The sequence below is a fragment of the Acipenser ruthenus genome, chromosome 8, assembly GCF_902713425.1.
Source record: "Acipenser ruthenus chromosome 8, fAciRut3.2 maternal haplotype, whole genome shotgun sequence".
NCBI classification, from domain to species: Eukaryota; Metazoa; Chordata; class Actinopteri; order Acipenseriformes; family Acipenseridae; genus Acipenser; species Acipenser ruthenus.
Genome location: NC_081196.1, coordinates 4,007,241 through 4,028,733, shown reverse-complemented (window position 1 = coordinate 4,028,733; position 21,493 = coordinate 4,007,241). Strand labels below are relative to the sequence as shown.

At 40.6% G+C, this 21,493-nt stretch overlaps 1 protein-coding gene across 2 annotated transcripts in view; it reads right to left on the bottom strand.

Annotated features, from left to right (window-relative positions):
- Positions 1-21,493, bottom strand: part of LOC117407124 (cell adhesion molecule DSCAM) — a 175,477-nt gene that overhangs the window by 54,716 nt on the left and 99,268 nt on the right. Inside the window, exons 4-7 of one of the 2 annotated variants that reach the window (XM_059028101.1) lie at positions 8,545-8,691; positions 7,609-7,887; positions 6,792-7,067; positions 4,254-4,550 (exon numbers count right to left, since the gene is read on the bottom strand). In XM_059028101.1, coding sequence (XP_058884084.1) covers positions 4,254-4,550; positions 6,792-7,067; positions 7,609-7,887; positions 8,545-8,691 — 999 coding nt within the window. The remainder of the gene's footprint in view (positions 1-4,253; positions 4,551-6,791; positions 7,068-7,608; positions 7,888-8,544; positions 8,692-21,493) is intronic. The other variant, XM_059028102.1, reaches the window with a different exon arrangement.

Here is a 21,493-nt window from a genome sequence, read left to right as displayed (position 1 = left end):
GGTTAATCAATCAGTCATAAATGCCTAATGACTCCTTACCAAGAAAAGTTGAAAAATGAACACAAGACCACCATGCGCCTGTGAAAAGCATTACACCTGTCATCATAGATTAAGGACTGAAGTCATACAGGACTTAATACAAAACATAATTCACAGAAAAGAGAGAACAGAAACACCTTGTTACAGTCGCCAGTTAAAATGTATGCACTTACCTGTAATGTAATACCTCTATCAAGCACATGTAATGTAATACCTCTATCACTTACCTATAATGTAATTCCTCTGTCACACACCTGTAATGTAATACCTCTACCACTTATCTGTAATGTCATACCTCTATCACACACCTGTAATGTAATACCTCTATCACACACCTGTAATGTAATACCTCTATCACACACCTGTAATGTAATTCCTCTATCACACACCTGTAATGTAATACCTCTATCACACACCTGTAATGTAATTCCTCTATCACACACCTGTAATGTAATACCTCTACCACTTATCTGTAATGTCATACCTCTATCACACACCTGTAATGTAATTCCTCTATCACACACCTGTAATGTAATTCCTCTATCACACACCTGTAATGTAATTCCTCTATCACACACCTGTAATGTAATACCTCTACCACTTATCTGTAATGTCATACCTCTATCACACACCTGTAATGTAATACCTCTACCACTTATCTGTAATGTCATACCTCTATCACACACCTGTAATGTCATACCTCTATCACACACCTGACTTCATGGTTGTAATCACACGTAAAGTCCACTGCCATGCGAGACGCAGGAATTTAAATTTAAGACAACTGAAAAACAATCATTTTCTGGACACAGTCTGACAACCAGTTTCTCTCCAACCACTCTATACTGCAGCAAGATCTTCCTTTTCCATACTAAGGCATTGATCTGATTCACGTGAAGACCAATGATGTGAATCAGGTCTCTCTGTGCAAGCTGGGAGGTACAAGTGGTGCACGCGCACACACACAGACACTCAGGCATGCACACACGCACACTCAGGCACGCACACACATCACAGACACTCAGGCATGCACACAAACACAGACACTCAGGCATGCACGCATGCGCACACACATTCACAGTGATAATGGACAAGCCAATAGGAGTGAACTGCATGAAGTTAATTTAGAAAACAATTGCAATTACCACTTTAATATAAAAAAGGCTTTTATTTTGTTGTGTTTATTTACTGGTATTCTCCCTTTCAGCATTTCAGTTTATGGGATTTTTGTAGCCAGAACACCCTGGGTGGCAATAACTTTTATTAAGTTGGTGAGCTAAGAAACAGGCTCAGCTGGTAACCGAACTCAAAAACTATATTGTCTCATAAAGTGTAGTGCATGCTGAATTGTTTAGTCTATCCATTAACTTGCTGGGCAGTATTTTGGATCTAACAATAAAAAATAATGCAAATAAAAAAAAAATGGTAACAGTGTAAAACTAACAAAATACAGCCTATTTGGAGCAGCTGTATTATTGTTCAGAGTCATTTTTGTCTAGTTTTATACCACTGCAACTAATGAATTCCTCACAGAAAACAGCCATTTACACTGCCTTCAAATAGGGCCCTGTGTTTTATTGCATTCAATCTCATGCAATAATAATATATTTATTAAGCTGAAAAAAGGCACAAGAACAGAAGCATGGTCTTTAACAGCGCCCAGTTCATTTTTTTACTAGAGTAAGCTTCTTCTCTTCCTATAGCCTCGGGACATCTAGTGCTTTGTTGAAAGTGCAGAGTCTGTCCATCTATTGAAAACCCAGAGAGCACCCATAAAAGCACTTCAACTTATAAGAAAGCATGCATTGCTTGTGCTGTGGCCCACGTGAGCCACATGGAATACCATGTATCAGACAAATATGTGAAGAGCAAGTTGCCTAAAATTACATTTTCTTTTTTCTTTTGGTTCGTTCACCCTATTATTTTGTTTACAACCATAAGTGTTTCTTGTTCCATTTACTCAAATATTGTTTTTTTAATGTATTTTGTATTGCTGTATGAGTCTGTGTTAAGGTGTTTCAGTTTAGCAGTTGCTATTCAGTTCTAGTTGCCTAAAGACTTATTAAATGTAGGCTTATTAGTGAGAGCCAGCACCATCTAGTACACAGCAGTGTATTGCCAAAAACAAAATGAAACCTGATCCGAACTGGCAGATTACTAGACGGTGCTAGTATTTAATGCTATTAAGAAACGTTGTACTATGTTAATGTATCTAGGGCAGGCGGCTTGAAGTGAAGATCAGACCCTGAACTCAGATGAAAGCACTTTAACGCAAAGTGAAACACAGGATGTCATTGTTATAAGAAGCGCGCAGAATGTTGGCACACATCATAAAAAGGGAAGGGGACAGTATCAGGGTTAGCTAACTCTGCTTTCTTTAAAGTCAGGGCTAGGTTTATTCTATTTCCTCATCTGGAATGTCTCCTAACCTCTGAACCTAATTCCTTTCCCAGATCTGCCTAGCCCTGTTCCTTGCAGAACATCTCCAGCAGTGTACAGTAGTGTTCTTCCTATGAGATCCTTCTGCCATGCTCGCTTTGTATGGTCCCCTGTGTGTTTTTAAGGGCTGAGTCTCACAGATGCATAATTCATCCAGAAGTAACATTAAGCCTTACAACTTATGCTAGTGGTGGTGTTGTAGTTTCACAAATTGGACGCTATCATTTCCATCCGTTTCAGTGGAAACACTTTACTTCCCATGGAGGGGAGTTAATGTCGGCTCCTCAGCACTGCTTCTCTCTGCTTCTTCTAAACTAGCAGGCAGGAGCCCGGGGGTAATATTTCTTCTCAGCCGTGTGGAAAATTGTTATTTTAATGGCTTTCCAACACAAAACCATTACCCGGCATTAGATAAGGAATATTGCATTTCAAAAATGATTGCTGACAAAATGTAAGCAGTAATTAAACTAGGCCAGAACACAGACGTTCAGATTCAATTGAAGAAACTGGGATGGAAAACATATTACTGAGAATTGGATAAGAACCAGGTCACCCTTGAAAAGAAGATGTGTGATCTCAAGAGGTTTTACCTGGTAAAATATATCTATTCACACACACACACACACACACACACACACACACACACACACACATGAAAATGCAATGATTTCTGAAATTAAACTTTTTGATTAGGCATAACAGGCAGATCTAAAACAATTACTTTCACAGGCAACAAAGGCTAGTTCTCTAGCAATATAATAGACAAATATAGAGTTGAGACTGACATGCATACAGGCCAATAAACATGCAGCTAGGAAAGATTACAGAGAGACATAATGGGAAGGAAGAGCGATAAACAGACAACAAGGCATACTGACTAATGAACATTACAATGATAGACATATAGATAGACAGATAGACATATAGATAGATAGATAAAAAATGTTGTTGTAAAAAAGAACACACATGTATACATAGCATGTACAATATAAAACAAGCTTTCCTGATCCATAAATTGAATGACAAAAGTGTACTGTAGTGATTTAGGAAGCAGGGATGAATTTTAGGATGCAAAGTCTACTGTGTGAGTAAGAAAAATTCCAAGTTTTTTACACGCCAAATAGCGAAACGCTAAAAAACGAGCGCTCTTAACAGTTTTGTCGCTCCTGTTCATCAGATTAGTCGGCCCGCCACTGCTATGGTTCAAACCTGAGCATTATGTTAAAACACGACAAGACAAAGGTGGGCATGCAGCTACAGATACCAACAACAAGACATGAAATTCTGATTCACAAGCAGCTGAGAACACGAAGCATATATGAGAAGCTACAGTAATTCAAGGACAGTATACTAGATCTAGAAACAAAAATGCCATTCCTCTTCCATAATTAGAGGATCCGGTACCTTTTTGATTACAAATTAACCCCTGGACGTGTATATATATATATATATATATATATATATATATATATATATATATATATATATATATATATATATATATATATATAATCATGATGACAAACTAGCAGATTGAGAAAGAATGATAGAAAAGGGTAGAATATGATAGGCTGATAAAGACACACAAAAATAGTGACAGCCAGATTGGAAGGATTGGAATCCAGATTAACGAAAAAAAAAAAAACACAATGCTATCCTGAAATGAGCTCAAGTAAGGTTAGTTTGGCACTTTCCAAGGCTACTTCAAGCATGCATGAACTTTACAACCAGAATGAGTTATGTGTGTGTTTTGGAGGAGCTGATTTGACAAGCACCTCTTACGTTTATTCGAGCCTGGTAGGTGACGACTCCGGCTGAATTGTTGCCGGCGCAGCGGTAGACCCCTCCGTCGCGGACCTGGCTGTTGGAGATGTTCAGGTAGCTCAGCACGTTGCCCTCCGAGGTGATGAAGTGGCCGATGCGGTGGCTACTATCCTTCACGGCGGGCTCGTCATCCAGCATCCAGGTGATGGTGGGCAGCGGGGTCCCCTTGACATTGCACATGAGGGACACCGGCTCGTTGGGGCTCACCACTTTCTCGCTGAAGGCAGACATGATCTTTGGAGTCCCGTCTGGTTTAGGTGAAGAGAAAGAGACACTCATATTAGTGACGGTCTCTTATACACTTTGGTCTTTGCTTGTACCATGTTGGGATGGAAATAAGACTCCTGTTGCATAGCAGTTTCATCCATAGCAGTTTTTAATAGAGCTTGATTAGCCACAGTGTATAGAAAACAAGCTCAGGTGTGTCCTCTTAAACGTATAGTGGATCAAACTGTTATGAGTCTTATTTCCATCCCTGTTATGCCACATTTTATAATGCTTACTGTACTCTTTAAATTTTAATTTTAGCAGGGCAAATGCTCGTACCCCGTAGAGTTTACATAAACAGTTTTAATAATTTCCAAAAAATTTAAATATGGAAAATCCCCTATAAAAGTTTACCACGGTATCTTTGTAAGGTATTTTTGCAGTTTTACCATGTTTTTTCCAGTGATTATGCTATGCATTTACCATAGTTCTTCCTAATTTGCCAGGTTTAATGCTTTACCACACCTCTGTGCTTTGCAATGCTTACCTATGCTTTACCGTGCCTTCACTATGCTTTGCCATGATTTTACTGTGGTAAACTTTTATAAGGGATGGAAGGCTGTGATGCTTGTCATGGTACGCTCTGTTGTAATGCACTGCATAGGGGTATCTGACAGCCAGTTGGCCACTGCAATGAAACACGGCAACACCAAATTACAGGAAAAAGCTTTGAGGGCTGTCATGTATTATCCAAATTTAAAAATAAAAGCTGGAATATTGTGACTGAATTCCCTCTATATCTCCCTCATACCGTACGCTGCAGGCAGACTGTTAGCCATAACCCAAATAAGAGCCATGGAACGATATTGCAGATCAGCTGGCATGTGCTTCTCTTTGCTAATGCCTGGAACACCTGTTGGTTTTAACAGCACTCCTTTTCTTCACTGCTTTTAGCAGAATTATAGTGCATTAAGGGGATGAAATAAAAGGAGACGACCCCTTTCAACTTCCTCTTCCTGTACTGCTGCTGCCATTGCTCTGAAGACAAAGAGCTGCTGGCTTTTCATCCTGAATGAAAACTGACACACAACAAATAAATCGTCAAGCGCACTCATGCCTTTTTTTTTTTTATTTCCTTCTTTTGGTGACAGGCTTTTTGTGAGATGAAAGCCGACATTATTTTCACAGCGAGACCCGAGTATCTTTCAAACCTCGCCTGCTGTCGCTCTCTGATAACCCGCACTCTCTCTACATCATTATAGATTATCAATACGCTCTTTATAGAGTTCCGTGGCCACAGGAGACGGTTGCTGCGGCAACCGGGCCTACGTAGGCAATGTCAGCCTTCTCTAGATGTTCTAATAGCAGTCGCCACACCGTGACTGCACCGCAGGCCTCATTAGCAAACAGGTTCTACACGAATCGATCACTTTCTTTGGCACTGCAAAGTCACACAATACATATTCCCTGTTTTTTTCTTGCGTTCATTTTTGCTTTGTAAGCCTGATGGTAGGACATCAGGGACTGCATAAGCCAGGGCTATTCCACAGTGTGCACCCATGCGTGTAAGTTAAAGTGTGTGTGTGTGTGTGTGTGTGTGTGTGTGTGTATGTGTCAGCACAGGTGTGCTGCTCTGCACGTGTGTGTCTTAACCAGTACTCACGTCTGTGTTTCCATGACAAGCAGGACTCTTTGTGGAGTGGCTTGTGCAACCTGCTTGGGTATTACTGAGTGTGTCTGTGTGCGTGCATTCGTTTGCATGAGCACTTTTGTTTTTGCATGAATAACCACGTGGATGCCTCCAGTTGTAAAGTCCTTTCCTGGTAACACATCACGGCTCCAGCTGATCACTACTTAACAAATCTATCAGAATTCAAAACACACACGCAAATGCTGTTTATTGTTTGAAGTTTAGAACCAAAATAGTTTATGTCATATAAAGATGAACTTCAATACAATGCTTTTTTTTGATTACCGTTGAAGTTGCTTACAGTTCCCAAAAAGGTTAGATTTTCATTTAAAATAAAACATGGTGGTGGACCCTGGTGTTTCCCTTTTCACAGTTCTTATTTAATTCTATTACGTAAATAAAGCCTTCATAGATTCTAAACAGGAACTGTTTTCTGAAATATTTTTTACAGGTAGAATGGCGCTGAAATGCGCTGTCAGATGTTTGACTTTCAGAATCTTATGTAAAAGAACCCTACCATAGAGCATATGAATAATCGGAACATCAGCAGTATTGAGATCCACTGAACAGACCTCCGGAGACCGACACTCACCCTCCAGGATGACTTGTACGAAATCCTGGGCGGACATCTTGTCTTTCCTGGCGAAGCACTGATAGGCCCCCCCGTCGCTCTTGGCCATGCCGTCCATCACCAGGATCTCCCTGTTGTTGCCCGTGATGCGCACGCTGTTCCCCGGGTTGATGATCTCTCCGTTCCGGTACCAGGACAGCTCGTAGTCGTCCGTTCCCGTCACGCTGCAGGACAGCGACACCTGGCTCCCCACGCTGCCCTTCACCTTACGGGGGCTGACAACCGCACGCAGAGGCTCTGAACGACAAGCACAGAGGTACAGCATGTCAGAGATCACCAGTGTAGACTGTCTATAGTGAACACTGATGAATCGCTGCATTCCACCTTGGTTCATTACATACTCCACTTCAACATCCTAGCACAAACCATGCAGAAGGATTACAGAAGGTGAATATCAGAGTGTGAATGAGTACATACAAGACAACAATGCCCCTATAAATCAACAGGTCCATTCTTTAAGGCTGTGCCATTACATAACCTTCAAATATATAACATGTTTTAAATGGCAAACAGAATGGTGAAGCTCATACAAAATAGCTTATCTTCCGGGCTATAAAAAAAACTGATCCAACATTGTAGTACATTACCTTGTGGACAACATTGATGGAGAAATGTGGTATTTGAAGGCTTTATGTCTTCATCACGTTATCAATAGTACAGTAGTTCTACCTGAATAGCAATTAACATTGATGACAGGGGTCACCATAATTACTGATATCTAGGCTCTGTAAGTGATGGCACTGACGCGATCCATGCCACTCCTGCTGGGGTGACTCACGTTTCACATGGAGACGCCCGATGACCTCGGCATTGCCGTAGCTGTTCCACACCTCGCACGCGTAGCTGCCGGAGTCGCTCGCCCTGGCGTTCTCGATCAGAAGCCCGGTGACGGTCTGCCGGAACCTGCTGTCAGGCTCCAGAGGGACGTTGTCCTTCAGCCAGCGGTACTTGGGAGCCGGGTGTCCAGAGGCTTTGCAGGGCAGCTCCACCCGCTGGGTGGACTTGGCCTTCCGGTGCTCAAAGCCATCAAGAATGACAGGAGCCGAGTTTGTTGGGTCTGGACGACAAGAAACAACAGGAAAGATGTTACCTTTCGGTCCTCACCTAACGCGATTTTCTTTTTCGCGTTTGTTTATACAATTAATAAAAGATTTATTTTTTACAGAAGAGTGTTAATGTACTAGTCTCGTACACCTCTGGAGGATGGGGTCCTAAACCAGTTTTAAATCTAGGTCACAGGGAAATGCCAGAAGTTCACATTGTTGCAACTGCGAAGGATTTCAGAGGCGTGGAGACAGAACAGTTTTCCCAACCACTAAAAGGTTCATCCCTCCAAGGCAGCTTTAAGCATGTTGGAGAGGAGATGATGAGAAGGTCACATTAGCACTACCTGTGCAATCCATGCTCTATGGATAAACAGAAAGGACTACAAGCCTGCCAGTTCAGCACCTTTAAGAGCACCGGAATGAATGAATAACCAAATCTTATGAGGAAGACAATAATGCAGTCGTAAGCAGGGGGTTGCTTTTTGTTTGTTTGTTCTCTTAACAAATGAAAATATTGCTCAACTGAGATCTTGTTTAAAGGAGGATGACTTGATAGGTGTGCCGAAGACATCTGTGCTCCGTTGTGACTTGTTGTAGATAGCCTGTGTGGGTGTAGGAGACAGAGAGAGGGGGGTTGGAAGAGCTCAGGCTCTTGAAGATAATCTCACCTGACACAAAGAGTCGCGCGCTGTTGCTTTGCCGGGTCTCTCCCGTGTAGCGATGCCGTGTGATGCAGCGGTAGTTATACAATCCGTCTTCGTTCTGTACATCCACAATATAAAAGGCTCCAGTGGATGTAATGAGAAATCTAGATCCTGAAACAGAAAGGGGAAACCCCATTGTTAACTATGACTCATTCAGATCACTTACAGGAAGATCACTCTACAAAGCAGAGCTCTCTGAGTTACACTTCCAGCTGCTTTGCATAGTGGCCCTGCTACTGTGATGTGTGATGGGGATTGAAGATTTTCTGAAACCTACTGCCATGTAGGTCCATGCTTGTTCATTTCAAAGGGGTGGGGGAGGCAACTTTATGTTATTCTGAGACAGTACCATCATTACCATTACCTGTGCTTTTAAAATGTCCTGAAGCACAGCTACTTAAGGTTCTATACTCAGGTCCTACATCATTAAAATCCTGATCAGCAACGTGCAGTCAAAAATTAAATACTGGGTTTCAAACCTAGCAACTGCACAAGCCCAATACTGAGTAAACATATAGGCCAGCAAAAGTAGCGCACCAGGAATAGGGTACAATGGGGTAATGTTATTTTGGATTTTACTGTAAGTACCCCTAGAAAGATGCACAGGTTTCTTTAGCATAAGCAGCCCTAATCATGCAACAATAACCTGCTTTCCCAGAAAATAGCCTGTGTCTTTAAAGGCGAGAGAGAGAGAGAGAGAGAGAGAGAGAGAGAGAGAGAGAGAAATTCACACCCTCTCTTCCTTTTGTCTCTTCTTTCCCCGACACTAAATAATATTCCTCTTTTATCCTCTCCCCTGAACTCAGCCTGGCACCCTGCTAAGCGTCGAAAGTTAAAAGAAATTCTAAATGTATATTTGTTCCGTCGGCCCCTGAATGAGGAGCGCTTTCATTAAAACAGACAGCCTGTCATCCACGACAAAGACGAAGCAGCGAGCGCGTGTGCACTTCAAAAGCGTTTAGAACTTGCCAGCATGGAGAGTGACGTGCGTTTATTGCCCCGCTGATCTCTGGGAGTGCTCTGTTCTCTAGGCACACTTAATTTAATCACTCTCACTTTGCTGGGGCCAAATCTAATTTCTCCCGACTCTTCTACTTAGCATGCTAAATAAGGGCTTCCTTTTGAAGAAGCGCTCCATCCCCTTTCTTCGGAGGGTCGCTAGACAACCTGAAAAAACGAGAGCCAGTTTGTGGTCTGTCATTCCCTGCACTTTTAGGAGCAGAGGCCATCTCTTGTTTCTTACAAAGGTGCATCAGTTTGCTTTCAGGATGAAGCAGACATCAATAGCTAATAGGAAAACATCCGTGCAGTACCCCAAAGCCCCCATAACAATATCATTCGACATAGGTACAGTACAGTAATATTGAAAAACCTACTAGTCATCTAGAAGGCCTGACCAAGAAGTGCATAAAGACAGCATGAGATGAAACGCTCTCTACAGGTTTAAAACAGTAACCCGAAAGAAACCTAACTGCTCTCGAATGCTCCTGAGCACTTCAGCCTCCAGTCAAACGATTCCAGAGCGCTATTGATTATACAGAGATTTCAGTGGTAAAAAGAAACTCTCCTATCTCCCTCGACCTGCCTCTTATGTGTGAATGGACTCAGGTAATTTGCTGGTAGTGAACTGCCTACACCGTACAGTTTATTTTGGGGTCCAGCAACCTGTAATAGAGAGCTCTTGTCATTTCTGTAGGGAATATCATACAGTGCTGTCAGACCCTCCAGACTTCCACTGCAGCCCACGGAACGAGAGATTGTTTTTCAGACATGAGTTGGATTCTGAAGCACTATGAGCAATAAGACATCTTGAGCCTAAATACTAATGAAAAAACTGATTCAGTAATAAAGACGCTTAATTGGTCTCAATTGGTCTCCTTTTAGTTTTATATTTTATTTTTATTTTTTTCATCCTCTACCTGGCAAGCATTCCTTCCATGATTCCTTCTTTTCCCCCTCATTAATAATTCAGGAGGAGACAGCTGTGGGTTGATGCTCTCCTGACCCTTAGCAGCTGCCCATAATGCACCTGGATAGCCTTTCTCTTCTGATGCCCTACATGCAGACATTAACAGTGGATGTTACAGCATGTTAGCTGATGTTTGTCATGTCTCTCCGCTTTCAACACAAGTGCTGCTGCTGCATTCGAGTTGTTTTTTCTTTTCTTTTTTAAATTTCAAAGCCAGTAGCTGTCTACACTGAATACTGAAGTATGTTGTTACAGCTTTGCGGGAGACAGGTCGGTGCAGTTTCTAAGCAAGATCTGCATTAGCAGTGTTCAAAACATGCTATTGACAACCTTGCTGCCTTCCAGGGTGTACAGATGCCAGCTGTTATTTTCAGTGTAAATGTCACAAACAGCCCCCAGCAAATTGCAGCCTGAGGGCAGAGTAGATCTGTATGAGGAACAGGGCTTGGGATAGCAATACTGGAATAAAATAATACAAAAAAAGTTCTGCAATAGTCTCACAAAACTGTCCATAACTTAAAAAAAAAAAATGCTATGCTGTTCTGCAACTGCCCATGTGGGGCTATTCACCAAATCATAATATATGATAAATCAGTTCTGGTTTATTACAAACAGAGCCCACTGTTAAATATTGCATACATTACATCATTATTCAACCCTTTAACATTACAAGCTGCCCATGGAGTGACAGAAGCAAGCTGTTGGCACATGGTGTTACCTCTTTCAATAAATGGTTATTACTTTTTACTTTCTGTTCCCATGAATTTGTTTTTAACATTTTACTGGATCTCAATTCAGTTTTAAAATGCAATAAGGGAAAAGATCAAAACACCAAGCTGGGTTGTAAAAATACAACTAAAACTCAAACACTAAAGAAATCTGCTCAGGCAAGAAGATTAGTGAGCTTTCTGTATCCCCAACTGAATTCAAAAAAAAAAAAAAAAAAAAAAATCTGATGCGAAAGGCTTTTATTTCAGTGCACCACAGAATGTCTACTTTGCACTTCAAGACTCGCCATTAAGTAACTGTCAAAGGAGAGTGAGAATGGGAGGGGTGGTGGCTGTTTGGATAATCTCACAGCCTCCTTCACTATGTTTTTGTTGTTGTTATTTTGTCAGTATTAGTGCGATTTAGAATTTGGTGATTTAGTTTAGTTTATGATTTTCAGTCAATTGTATAGATATAATAAATACCCAAAGCTACTGTACCTTGGCATATTTGTCAAAAATGCTTATATTTAATGCCCTGATTAGACCCTTTTTGTAGGGATGGATGCTGTTCTTGGAAGGAATCAGCCTTGACGAGCAGGACAGCCTCTTGTTCCCAAGCTTTTGTTCCTATGTCTTTATGTTCTTAGGATTTTTTTTTTAGGGTAGCCATTTCAAGACCTTATAGGTGGTGCACTTTCATGTGGCAACTCAAAGTTTATCTCGTATCTCCCAGGCTGAAGCTATGGGGCACAGTGTTTAACTGCTACCGTTAATGTTTTTTTTTCGATTTCTGACTCGCTGACCAGAGACGGGCACTCCTGTCCTTCACAGTATGTAGTTATGACTTGCGTCAAACACTGACCAGGGACTAATCCAATAACCTCCCACCGCAAAGACAAAACACCATTAAATAAAAATAAACAGGGTAACAGTATATGAACAAATATAAATCTGTGCAAATAAAGGATAGTGCATGCAACAAACGAGAAAACTGCAAACCCCCAAAGGAGAGCAGAAAGTAGGGAAGGCGAGTTTAAATGGAGACAGAAAACAAGAGCTATGCAGCCAGTAAGTCAATACTGTGCTCTTAAGTGTGTTTCTCTTGAGCACATACCCGAGCCGAGGTCTTCATACCGCACGCTCAATAAGAACGATTGTGTCCATTCCAGTACACTGAACCTGCAGAGGACAGCTCGCCTAGTTAAACTGACAGGTGTGCACAAAAGGGCCTCAATAATGAATCGCTTTGGTTGTGGAAGATAACGCGTCACAGGACGCACCGCCCCCCAAACTCCCAGACTAGTCGACTGTCATGAACGTCACATGCTGCAGCTAATCTTTCTAAAATACAAGCCTCATTCATTTCCTTCTTTCCGTTTTAGTTACTATCTTTAATAACTGGCAGAAACATATTGTTTATGACAAAAAGAGAAATTTAAAGTAAAATACATCAAAAAAAGAATTATTTTGAGTTTCAAAGCTTATTTTTTTACAGTTACGCCCAGAGCCTTTTGATGTTGTTAATATGAAACAGTGGGACTACACTTAACCTTTAGTTACTGATGTTGGTCAGCGATGGAAATAAGACTCCCATTGCATAGCAGTTTGATCCATTCCTGGAAATACGTTGAGTTTAAGACTCACCTGAGCTTACCTATACACTGTGGTTAATCAAGCTCGTAGTAAAACCTGGAATGGGTGAAACTGCTATGCAATTATGTTCATCCTTGTTGGTACTATTAGTAAAAAGAGTTAATATTTTAGCTGAAAAAAAAAAAAAAAGATAAAAAATGACTGTCCTCTTGTTTTGACCAGGCATTTACAGGGCTATACAACCACACAGTCACAGAGGGACAACATGGCAACACATCACTGCATCAGGAAAATAATCTTGTTCAAATTCTAGAAGACCTTAATAATTAAACACAAGTTTAACTGAATGCTGCCAATGAACACATTATTTAAATTCAATCTTCCTTGAAGATGTTTTGCTTTCTCATGATAACACTATCTTGTAAACCAAAATGCAATAATATACTGTGGAGAGGTCCACGTTGATTAATCCCGGCTAGTTATTACTGACATAAGTAGCTTGCTTGAGCCTTTATGCCTTTACTTGTAGTGTTTTAATGCATAGCAATATATCCAGACTGCTGGGTCCACTTTATAACCTGAGATTCAGCCACCATTTGTTACTTTACTAAACAGCCCACAGTGACAGCTTTTGAATGAATTAAATAGATTCTTTTTGCTAAGGGGAAAGGAGGAAGCTGCTGTTTTTGTTTTTTGAGACAACATACAATTTAAGCTATTTAGTAGCTAGCTTATCATAGGCAAGTCAGCAGAAAAAATAAATACAAAAACGATATGCTAAATAAATGCCGATACAGTGTTCAAATTATGCAGAGAAATTCCCCTGCCTGTAGACACTTTCAAGTTTACAAACATTTGTCTTCCCAGAAAACCGCACAGCTTATCCGAGGAAATGGGATTTCTGAGGAGATTTTGAGAACCCGTTTTTTATTGAAAGACCTTGTATTGTAACCTAGTTTTTATATATACAGCCCTTCAGTATTGGAGATCGAGCCTCGCACGATTGATTTAAAAGGTGCTTGCATCCTAGGCTCTCTTCTACCATCGATTAAACGTATGTTACAGTATTCTGAAGGGCTGATCCTCAACTCACCCAAAACAGACACAGATGTACTTAATTCAAAAATGAAATTCATTTTAGATTACGAAAATGTAACGCAAGCTATACAACCTGGCGTGATGCAGATAATGGACGATAGACCGGATGTCAGATCCTTAGCTATTCCGTTTTCACTAATCAGCCAATCGTTGGCTGTTTACATTTTTTGATGTGTATTTTAATCATGTTTGATTGTCACGCCCACTTGTCTCACTGACGATGCAGATTCAACACACATGACTTGCAGTGACCCCTAAAACCTGCCTTTCCTCCACATCAAAAATGTTAACTTCATCAACATACTACAGTACAGCCTCAAGGAACTGGAGTAATAAGGGGTATAACTGACCCTGCTCTGAAAGTAACAAGGATGCACTGCAAGACTGAAAACTAATGCCTTTCCTCGTCTGCTTTCAAAGCGCGCTGCACACCGACAGTTCCGAACCTCTGAAATACACGAACGACAAAAAAAAGACCACTGAGGCCATGTAAGGGTCCAGCTAACAGACGGGTTCTAGAATGACAGATCACAGATTCTGTACTGTATGAGGGAAGTAGTGAAAACAATACACAAGCCAAGGCTACGATAAACAGTCAAACATGAACAAACCTGAAGTGACTCAACATTTATGGCTGCTTAGGACACAGGGCTGCATATTCAAGGTGCTTTTCTCATCCCCTTGCATTGGAAAAAGGTGGCCAGCTTTTTCACAATGGACATTGCTGTCAGTTTATATACTCATGGCTGGCTACAGGGTTTGCTCATTGAAGGTATGTCAAATGAATTAACAACAAGAGCTATTGCTCGGAGATTAACAAAGGAACAACAAACACTAAATCAGTAAAAAAAAAAAAAAAAAAGGGTCAAGTTACTTTTACATTCTTTTAAACCTTTTAATTGGTTAATCTTCATATTACAAGCAACCCCTGACCGCAGCTGCCCCCTCTCCTTTGTGTTAGACATAGAGTACCCCCTCTCCTCTGTGTCAGATATAGAGAGTGTGTACAGTCAGCATTGGCCCGCTGCTTGACGTCAATGTTAATTGCTCATTGGAGGAGACAAAAGGAAACCTCTGGGAGACAGGCAGTTCCTGTCCTCTGAAATTACTTGCAAATTAACATAAAAAAAAGACCAAACCCAGCTAAAAAAGTGAATGAAATAAAAGTGGGGTTAGTGTTCTGTGGGTAACCTTGGGGACTCGAGCCCTGCCTGCATGAACAGCGGGACGGATCCTTATGTGCAGGTCCCTGCATCTATAATTGATAAAGGCTGGATGTGCTCTCCATCTCTCCACCTCGCTTGTGTGTCTGTGCTGCATGAAGGTGGGTCCCTGCTGTGAGGAGACATGAACCGCTGTCGAAAAAGGGGGCTGTGCCGCATTATTAAGGGTTTCATTTCAGAGAGAACATTATAAACGTTACTTTTTCTTCCTTTTCAAGTCATACCTTCCTACAAAAAACGTGTGTATTGGAGGGTGGCAGGAAATTACTTGTTTGTGTCTCACACCCTCCTTTTGTGTTTTGTGTGATACTCTCAAGCCTCTTTCAATAAAGAGTTTCTTCCCTTGTTTTTGTATTATTCCCGCTATATTAATGATGCATTTCTTGTGAAGGGAAGCATGCATACAGCAGTAATGGAAGAAGCCCCCCCCCTCCCTTTACTTCTTGCACTCCACTCACACACCCTCTCCAACCTTGCCATTTGATTGGACTCTTCTATTGCTCGGCTTACAGTTGTTGAAAAGGTCACAAGCCCACGCACATATTAGATTGAATACAAAAGTTTTCTTTGTGGATGTCTGAAGTGGTCCTGAACCCTTACACTGTGTACAAAACAGCCAACCTGTTGTCAATGGGGGAGACTGGAGACAGGAGTGCAGCAGGCTCTGTGCTCAGTGTTTAGCGGGTACAAATCTAACCAGCCAGTGTTATCAGCACCTACTGTGCACCCCCTCTTCAGCCTATCGGGGGCCTCATCCTGGGGTGCACGACCCACACTAACCTAGCCTCAGGACTGGACAGCAATCCTTGGATTAAGAGTAGGGCTGTCAAACGATTACAAAAAAGGTATCTCGATTAATCTTGAGATTAAAAATGAATTTCAGTTTAAAATCGCAGTTTAATTTTTAATTGGTGGAATAATCGTAGACATCTTTTGTATGCTGTTTTCCAGTTAAAGTCTTGCTGGCATTTTAGGGGTTTTTTTAAATAAAAAGGTCAATCTGTCACATTTAGGTTGATTCCTTAGTTTACAAAGTTCTTGAATTACAACGAGAGCACTCGTGGTGGTGTATTGCTGTCTGAGGCCGTGCTGCTGGAAGGTTCATTCTGAGAAATGAAGGCATGCGTAGAACGCAGGCCGTATTGCAGACTACAATCAAAAGACCTGGCAGGAAGTGAGATACGGTGTGCTAAGAAGGTCAATGCAGACGTAAAAAGATTAATCTGCTAAAATGAATCTTCAGAATAAAAAAAAAACTTAATCACAGAAATGAAGGACGATTGATTGACATAGCTAAAAAAAAAAAAAAAAAAAAGAGAAAATACTGGCCTTGAAATGGTAGAAATAGTACAATAGCTGGTTTGGAAACGTAACAGAGACTTTTTGTAACTGCAGATTATAAAGACTACACTGATTGTATTATTTGATTCTGAATTTTAGCAGTTCAAATGACAGATCAAACATGTGTTACATCCTAACCTTACAAAACAAGACTTCAGTATATGCTGCTATGTGGGAAAGGTCTGAATTAAAGCCCAAATTGAACATTTTATATTCATTACCCAATTGCTTTTTAATGCTAGTTTATAAAACCTTTTTGGCTGATCATCTGACGTACAATAAGAATTATAGCTGCCAACACACAGCAAAACAGAGCGATCCTTTACAACAGATGTCTTTGGACTGGTTTTTTTTGTGTGTCTTTTTATTTATTTATGTGTCTTTGTTTCCGTAATTGTTCAATGCAGCCGCGTGCCTATAAAAAACAATAGCGGTACTTATAAAGTGATTGAGTGTAAGCCCTGAATATTATTAAAAGCTCCCTGAAATCTCTCTAGTGCATTGCCCTTTAGAAGTCATCAGCCATCAATTCAGGATATCAGACATGATCAGCACTTTTTCTAACGCCACTTCTGAGCCATTAGTCTGATCGCAAAAAAAAACCAAGATAAAGCAACGACATATGTTGCATTTTCTTTACCCCCTCAATATCTCTCTCCTGTGTATGAAATGTGCCTGTGTAGGTGTATGTGTGTGTAATATTACACACATCCTCTTACATTGTCCTGTAAAACATGGAAAAGTGAAGACTGACATTCAGACGATCACATTGCAAAACTATTGTAATAGTAACGATTACAGTTTGATCCTAATGAGACACACAAACATGGTAACTGCTGTGCAAAGTGTAGCTTTAGGATACAGTAAAACCTTAAAATGGCCCAAACTGCTCTATTCCTATCCAATTCTAGAAACGATTTTCTGCCCAGACATGTTTTAAGCTGTTAAGGCGCATCCTGCACTCCACGCGGAGCGCCTTTACTGGATATGCCACTTGGGAGCCCGTGAATTAATACTTTTATATTCTTCTCACATAGCCAACGAAGTGTTAACAGGGACCAGTGCTTTGGCGGAAGACAATTAGTTCGACACGTATCGAGTTAAGACTGGGCTGATTACGGCCCCTGATATTGCAGAGGCCATGCATTTAAATGGAATAGCAGGCTTGTCAAATTGCAATGGAACGCTTGTATCATTTACGTCAATACAAAGACTCTTCGTTGCAAGCCGGGTTGTGTCAAGGACAGAAACAGATTTATTTTAACACTGTAGCAAACAGGCACCAATGAATGATATTGTATAATTTCACATGATTTTGAAACTGCATCTTCAATACTGTTGGAGTAATCAGGGCCGGTACATCTTCACTGCATTAGTACATGTCTGGGTTAATGAAGTCGTTTGGTGCTGTTGAAGATGTGGTGATTGATTATCTATTCAGCGGTATCACTATATATTTAGTAAACAAGGGTCCTGTGTGCAGGTCAATGTGCAATACAGCTGTTTGTCAGTCCTGGGAAATGGATAACATTCTGGGGTATCATGTCAGAGGTCTTGTTCATTAAAATCATTTGCATATACTGGATGAGTGGATGATTATCTATTCAGCGCTTTCATTTCTATATTAGACTACAAACATACTTGATCTTACAGCTGTGGCCAAAAGTATTGCATCACCTAGAATTGAGACATCATAAAAAAAATGTAAAAGAGAAAATTATATGAACATCATTTTTTAATTGAACTTCACGTAATTAAAGAAACTACAAAATGACAAATCGCAAGTCTACCGGAAGCCATAATAGTAAGAACAGTATTTAATGTTAGATTTCAAAATGTCACATTTTTCAATTTTTGTCAGTTTTTCGTTATGTGGAAGACTACAAAGCTGTATGTAATTCACTATGTTAACATAAAGTTATTCATCATAGGAGGCTGTGTGGTCCAGTGGTTAAAGAAACAGGCTTGTAACCAGGAGGTCCCCGGTTCAAATCCCTGCTCAGCCACTGACTCATTGTGTGACCCTGAGCAAGTCACTTAACCTCCTTGTGCTCCGTCTTTCGGGTGAGACGTTGTTGTAAGTGACTCTGCAACTGATGCATAGGTCACACACCCTAGCCTCGTATCTTGTAAAGCGCTTTGTGATGGTGGTCCACTATGAAAGGCACTATATAAGAGATTATTATTCAGCAGGTTTCAATCGACTTTGACTTTTGGCCAAGCTGACACTTCCTCTTTAATGTTAGTGCCTTTGCAGCAGAACTTGCTGTGTACTGCTATTTAGTACCTGTTCCATTTGATTGAGCTCCTACTATGTGTTACTGTAAAGAGACCAGATAAACACGCAGCAGCAAGACAGCAATGCGCTAACATGCTAACCACGTGTCACATTCAGCATGTATTCCAGCATGTATTCCAGACCACCAGAACGGATTATCGAAGTCCCGCTGACCTATCACACGGGGAATAATGGTTTAGCTCAGTAATCAAGAGTTAAAAAAAAAAAAAAAACACGCCAGTGTGCTAATATTGAAAAAGCTCTCCGACCACCAGGCACCCCATCACTCTGCAAGCCTGGTAATAAAATTGAATGTTTAATATTAAAGAGATCTCTGTGTGCTCCAAAATGATTTCAATTCTAATAATGACAACTAGTGTTTCTGAATTCATTGAGTGTAACCATTCATTAATATTTAAAATCTCGATCATGATGAGTAATTACCCACAAATTGACGATGGAAATTCAGCACCACCTGCACATACATGCACACGTGAATACACACGCACACACAGAGTGTACACACTACAATCTGCATGCCTCTATACACCTAGATGCAGCATACGCACCTTGCAGTATGTATGAACCAACACAGTATTCCTTAAAAGAGAACTGCCTTTTTTCACTGGTAAGTTTGAGGACACAATGAAGGGTTTTTCCTTCACATTACTCTCTGACTCAATAACATCTGTCTACTTTTTCCAAGGACCCAATTATTCTCTACAGCCATAAGAATACGAGAAACATTTTCAACTAAAAAGGTCAGGATGGCAAATCGAACTATTCAAACTGATGGGGGGTTAACTATGAACAAAATGATCAATATATACTGGACATAGGAGAATATGATAAGGCAGGGCAGTCTAACGGGTGGCTCCTGGGCCATGTGTGGTTAAGTCTGATTCTTTGGTGACCTAATAACATTGTAATTATGTGTAAGCGCACATGTAATTACTAAGTAACTCCCTGGTCATCAGTATGCTTCTTTAAGTCAAGAGGGTTGGGCACCTCTGTGTTAAAGTATGTATAGTATATCTGGGAGGAGTGCAATCTTACCTTACTCAAGCTGACCGATAAAACTTTGTTAAACTTGTTTTCTCAGTGTTCCCTGGAGTTAAAATAAACCCCTCTGCCACTTGATTTATTCAGATCAATATATTTTAAATGCCTCTAGCTGGTGACTTCAAGCCTCTCCTACACTTTCCACAATACAAAAAGCCCTTGTTTCAAAAAACCAAAAGATGGGAGAAGCAGATGAGCGATGGTGCTGGATATAGGAAGAGGCAATGAATAAGAAACACTGTCTTCTAAATCGGGTCTGTTCTCAGTAATTACGACAACGCAATCTGATCAGCAAGAGCTAAGTATCTTCATCTGAAGGAGATCGGATTAAATTAAAGCTGATGTAATAAGTACCATTTGTCACCATTAGGGAGAGGTGTTGACAGCTCCTGCCGTTGTCACGGCAACGCAGTATTTTCCCTCTTCCACTTTTTTCTGCATGCATGTGATTTGTCAATGAGGTACAACAAGGTGGGGGAGCTACTGCTGAGCTGACTTAATGACTCACTAGATACGTTTCAGGGGTATATATTTTTTATTGTGAAATACAGTATATTAATATGAATTAATTTAAACAATACCTTTGAGTTATACCTATTAGTGTCAATATCAAAAGGAGAACCCGTACTCAAATATTCTGCAACACTGATATATAATTCCAGACTACATTTCCTCTGCCAGGCCACAATAAGGAGAAAAGAAACATGTAGAGAGGAGCAAACCAAATTTTAAATTAGAACCCTCTTCAAAAAGGAAATTGCATGCAACACTGATCGGCTATGAGTTTAAGATCTTTAACCACAGCCCTGGCCCCACCTGTTTCAAAGAGTGGAAATGCAGCCCAAGGATTATAACTAAGATCCTGGGCCAGATTTATCAAGGTACAGTATTTAAAACAGAAACGTAGGCACACCATAGATGGGGCCCTTAAACTAACTTTCGGGAGTGTTTGTTACTTGTTCAGTAAGATAAGCAGTTGTTGTTGTTTTTTTTCACAAACATATGGTGTGAATTGCAATTCTGTTACAGGATCATGAAGAATCTGACGAGTCATATAATGCACCGATCTATAAAGCACACTAGAAAACGAGATACTGTAGTTGGGCTCATTTTTGCAAACAGAAGTGTAACGGTGCAGAGGCTGGGCGAGGGCCGGTGACCTCACACACCGCAAGAGAGCATCTTAACGACAGTGTAAGAGAGGCGAGCTCATTCGTGGTTATAGATCTTTTACCTCATCTCACTGACGGGACAGAATCTGTAAAAGCAGTGCAACACGTAACACTGCCCTGTACATCAGCTGTAAGAGAAATTACTTCATCTACAGTATCTGTGCCTCCCTATAACAAAACCACAGGAGTCGTATATCATGAAGCTAAAATGAAAATAAAAATAAAAACTTAATTAAAATTTAGAACTTTAGGGCTACAGTTGATGATTAAGCATAATTTGTTTCATTCACTTCTTTTGTAAGGAATTGCTGGCATTAAGCCTATGCACAAGCTCCTTAAAGCTGTAGTAGAAGACGTTTAAACATCCACTTCCTTCCCTTTGATTATCTTCAGAAAATATCTTTATTTTTCAGTGGCATTGTCTTTATTCATTTCTGAATTGTTTTGTGTTTTTTTTTTTGTGCTTA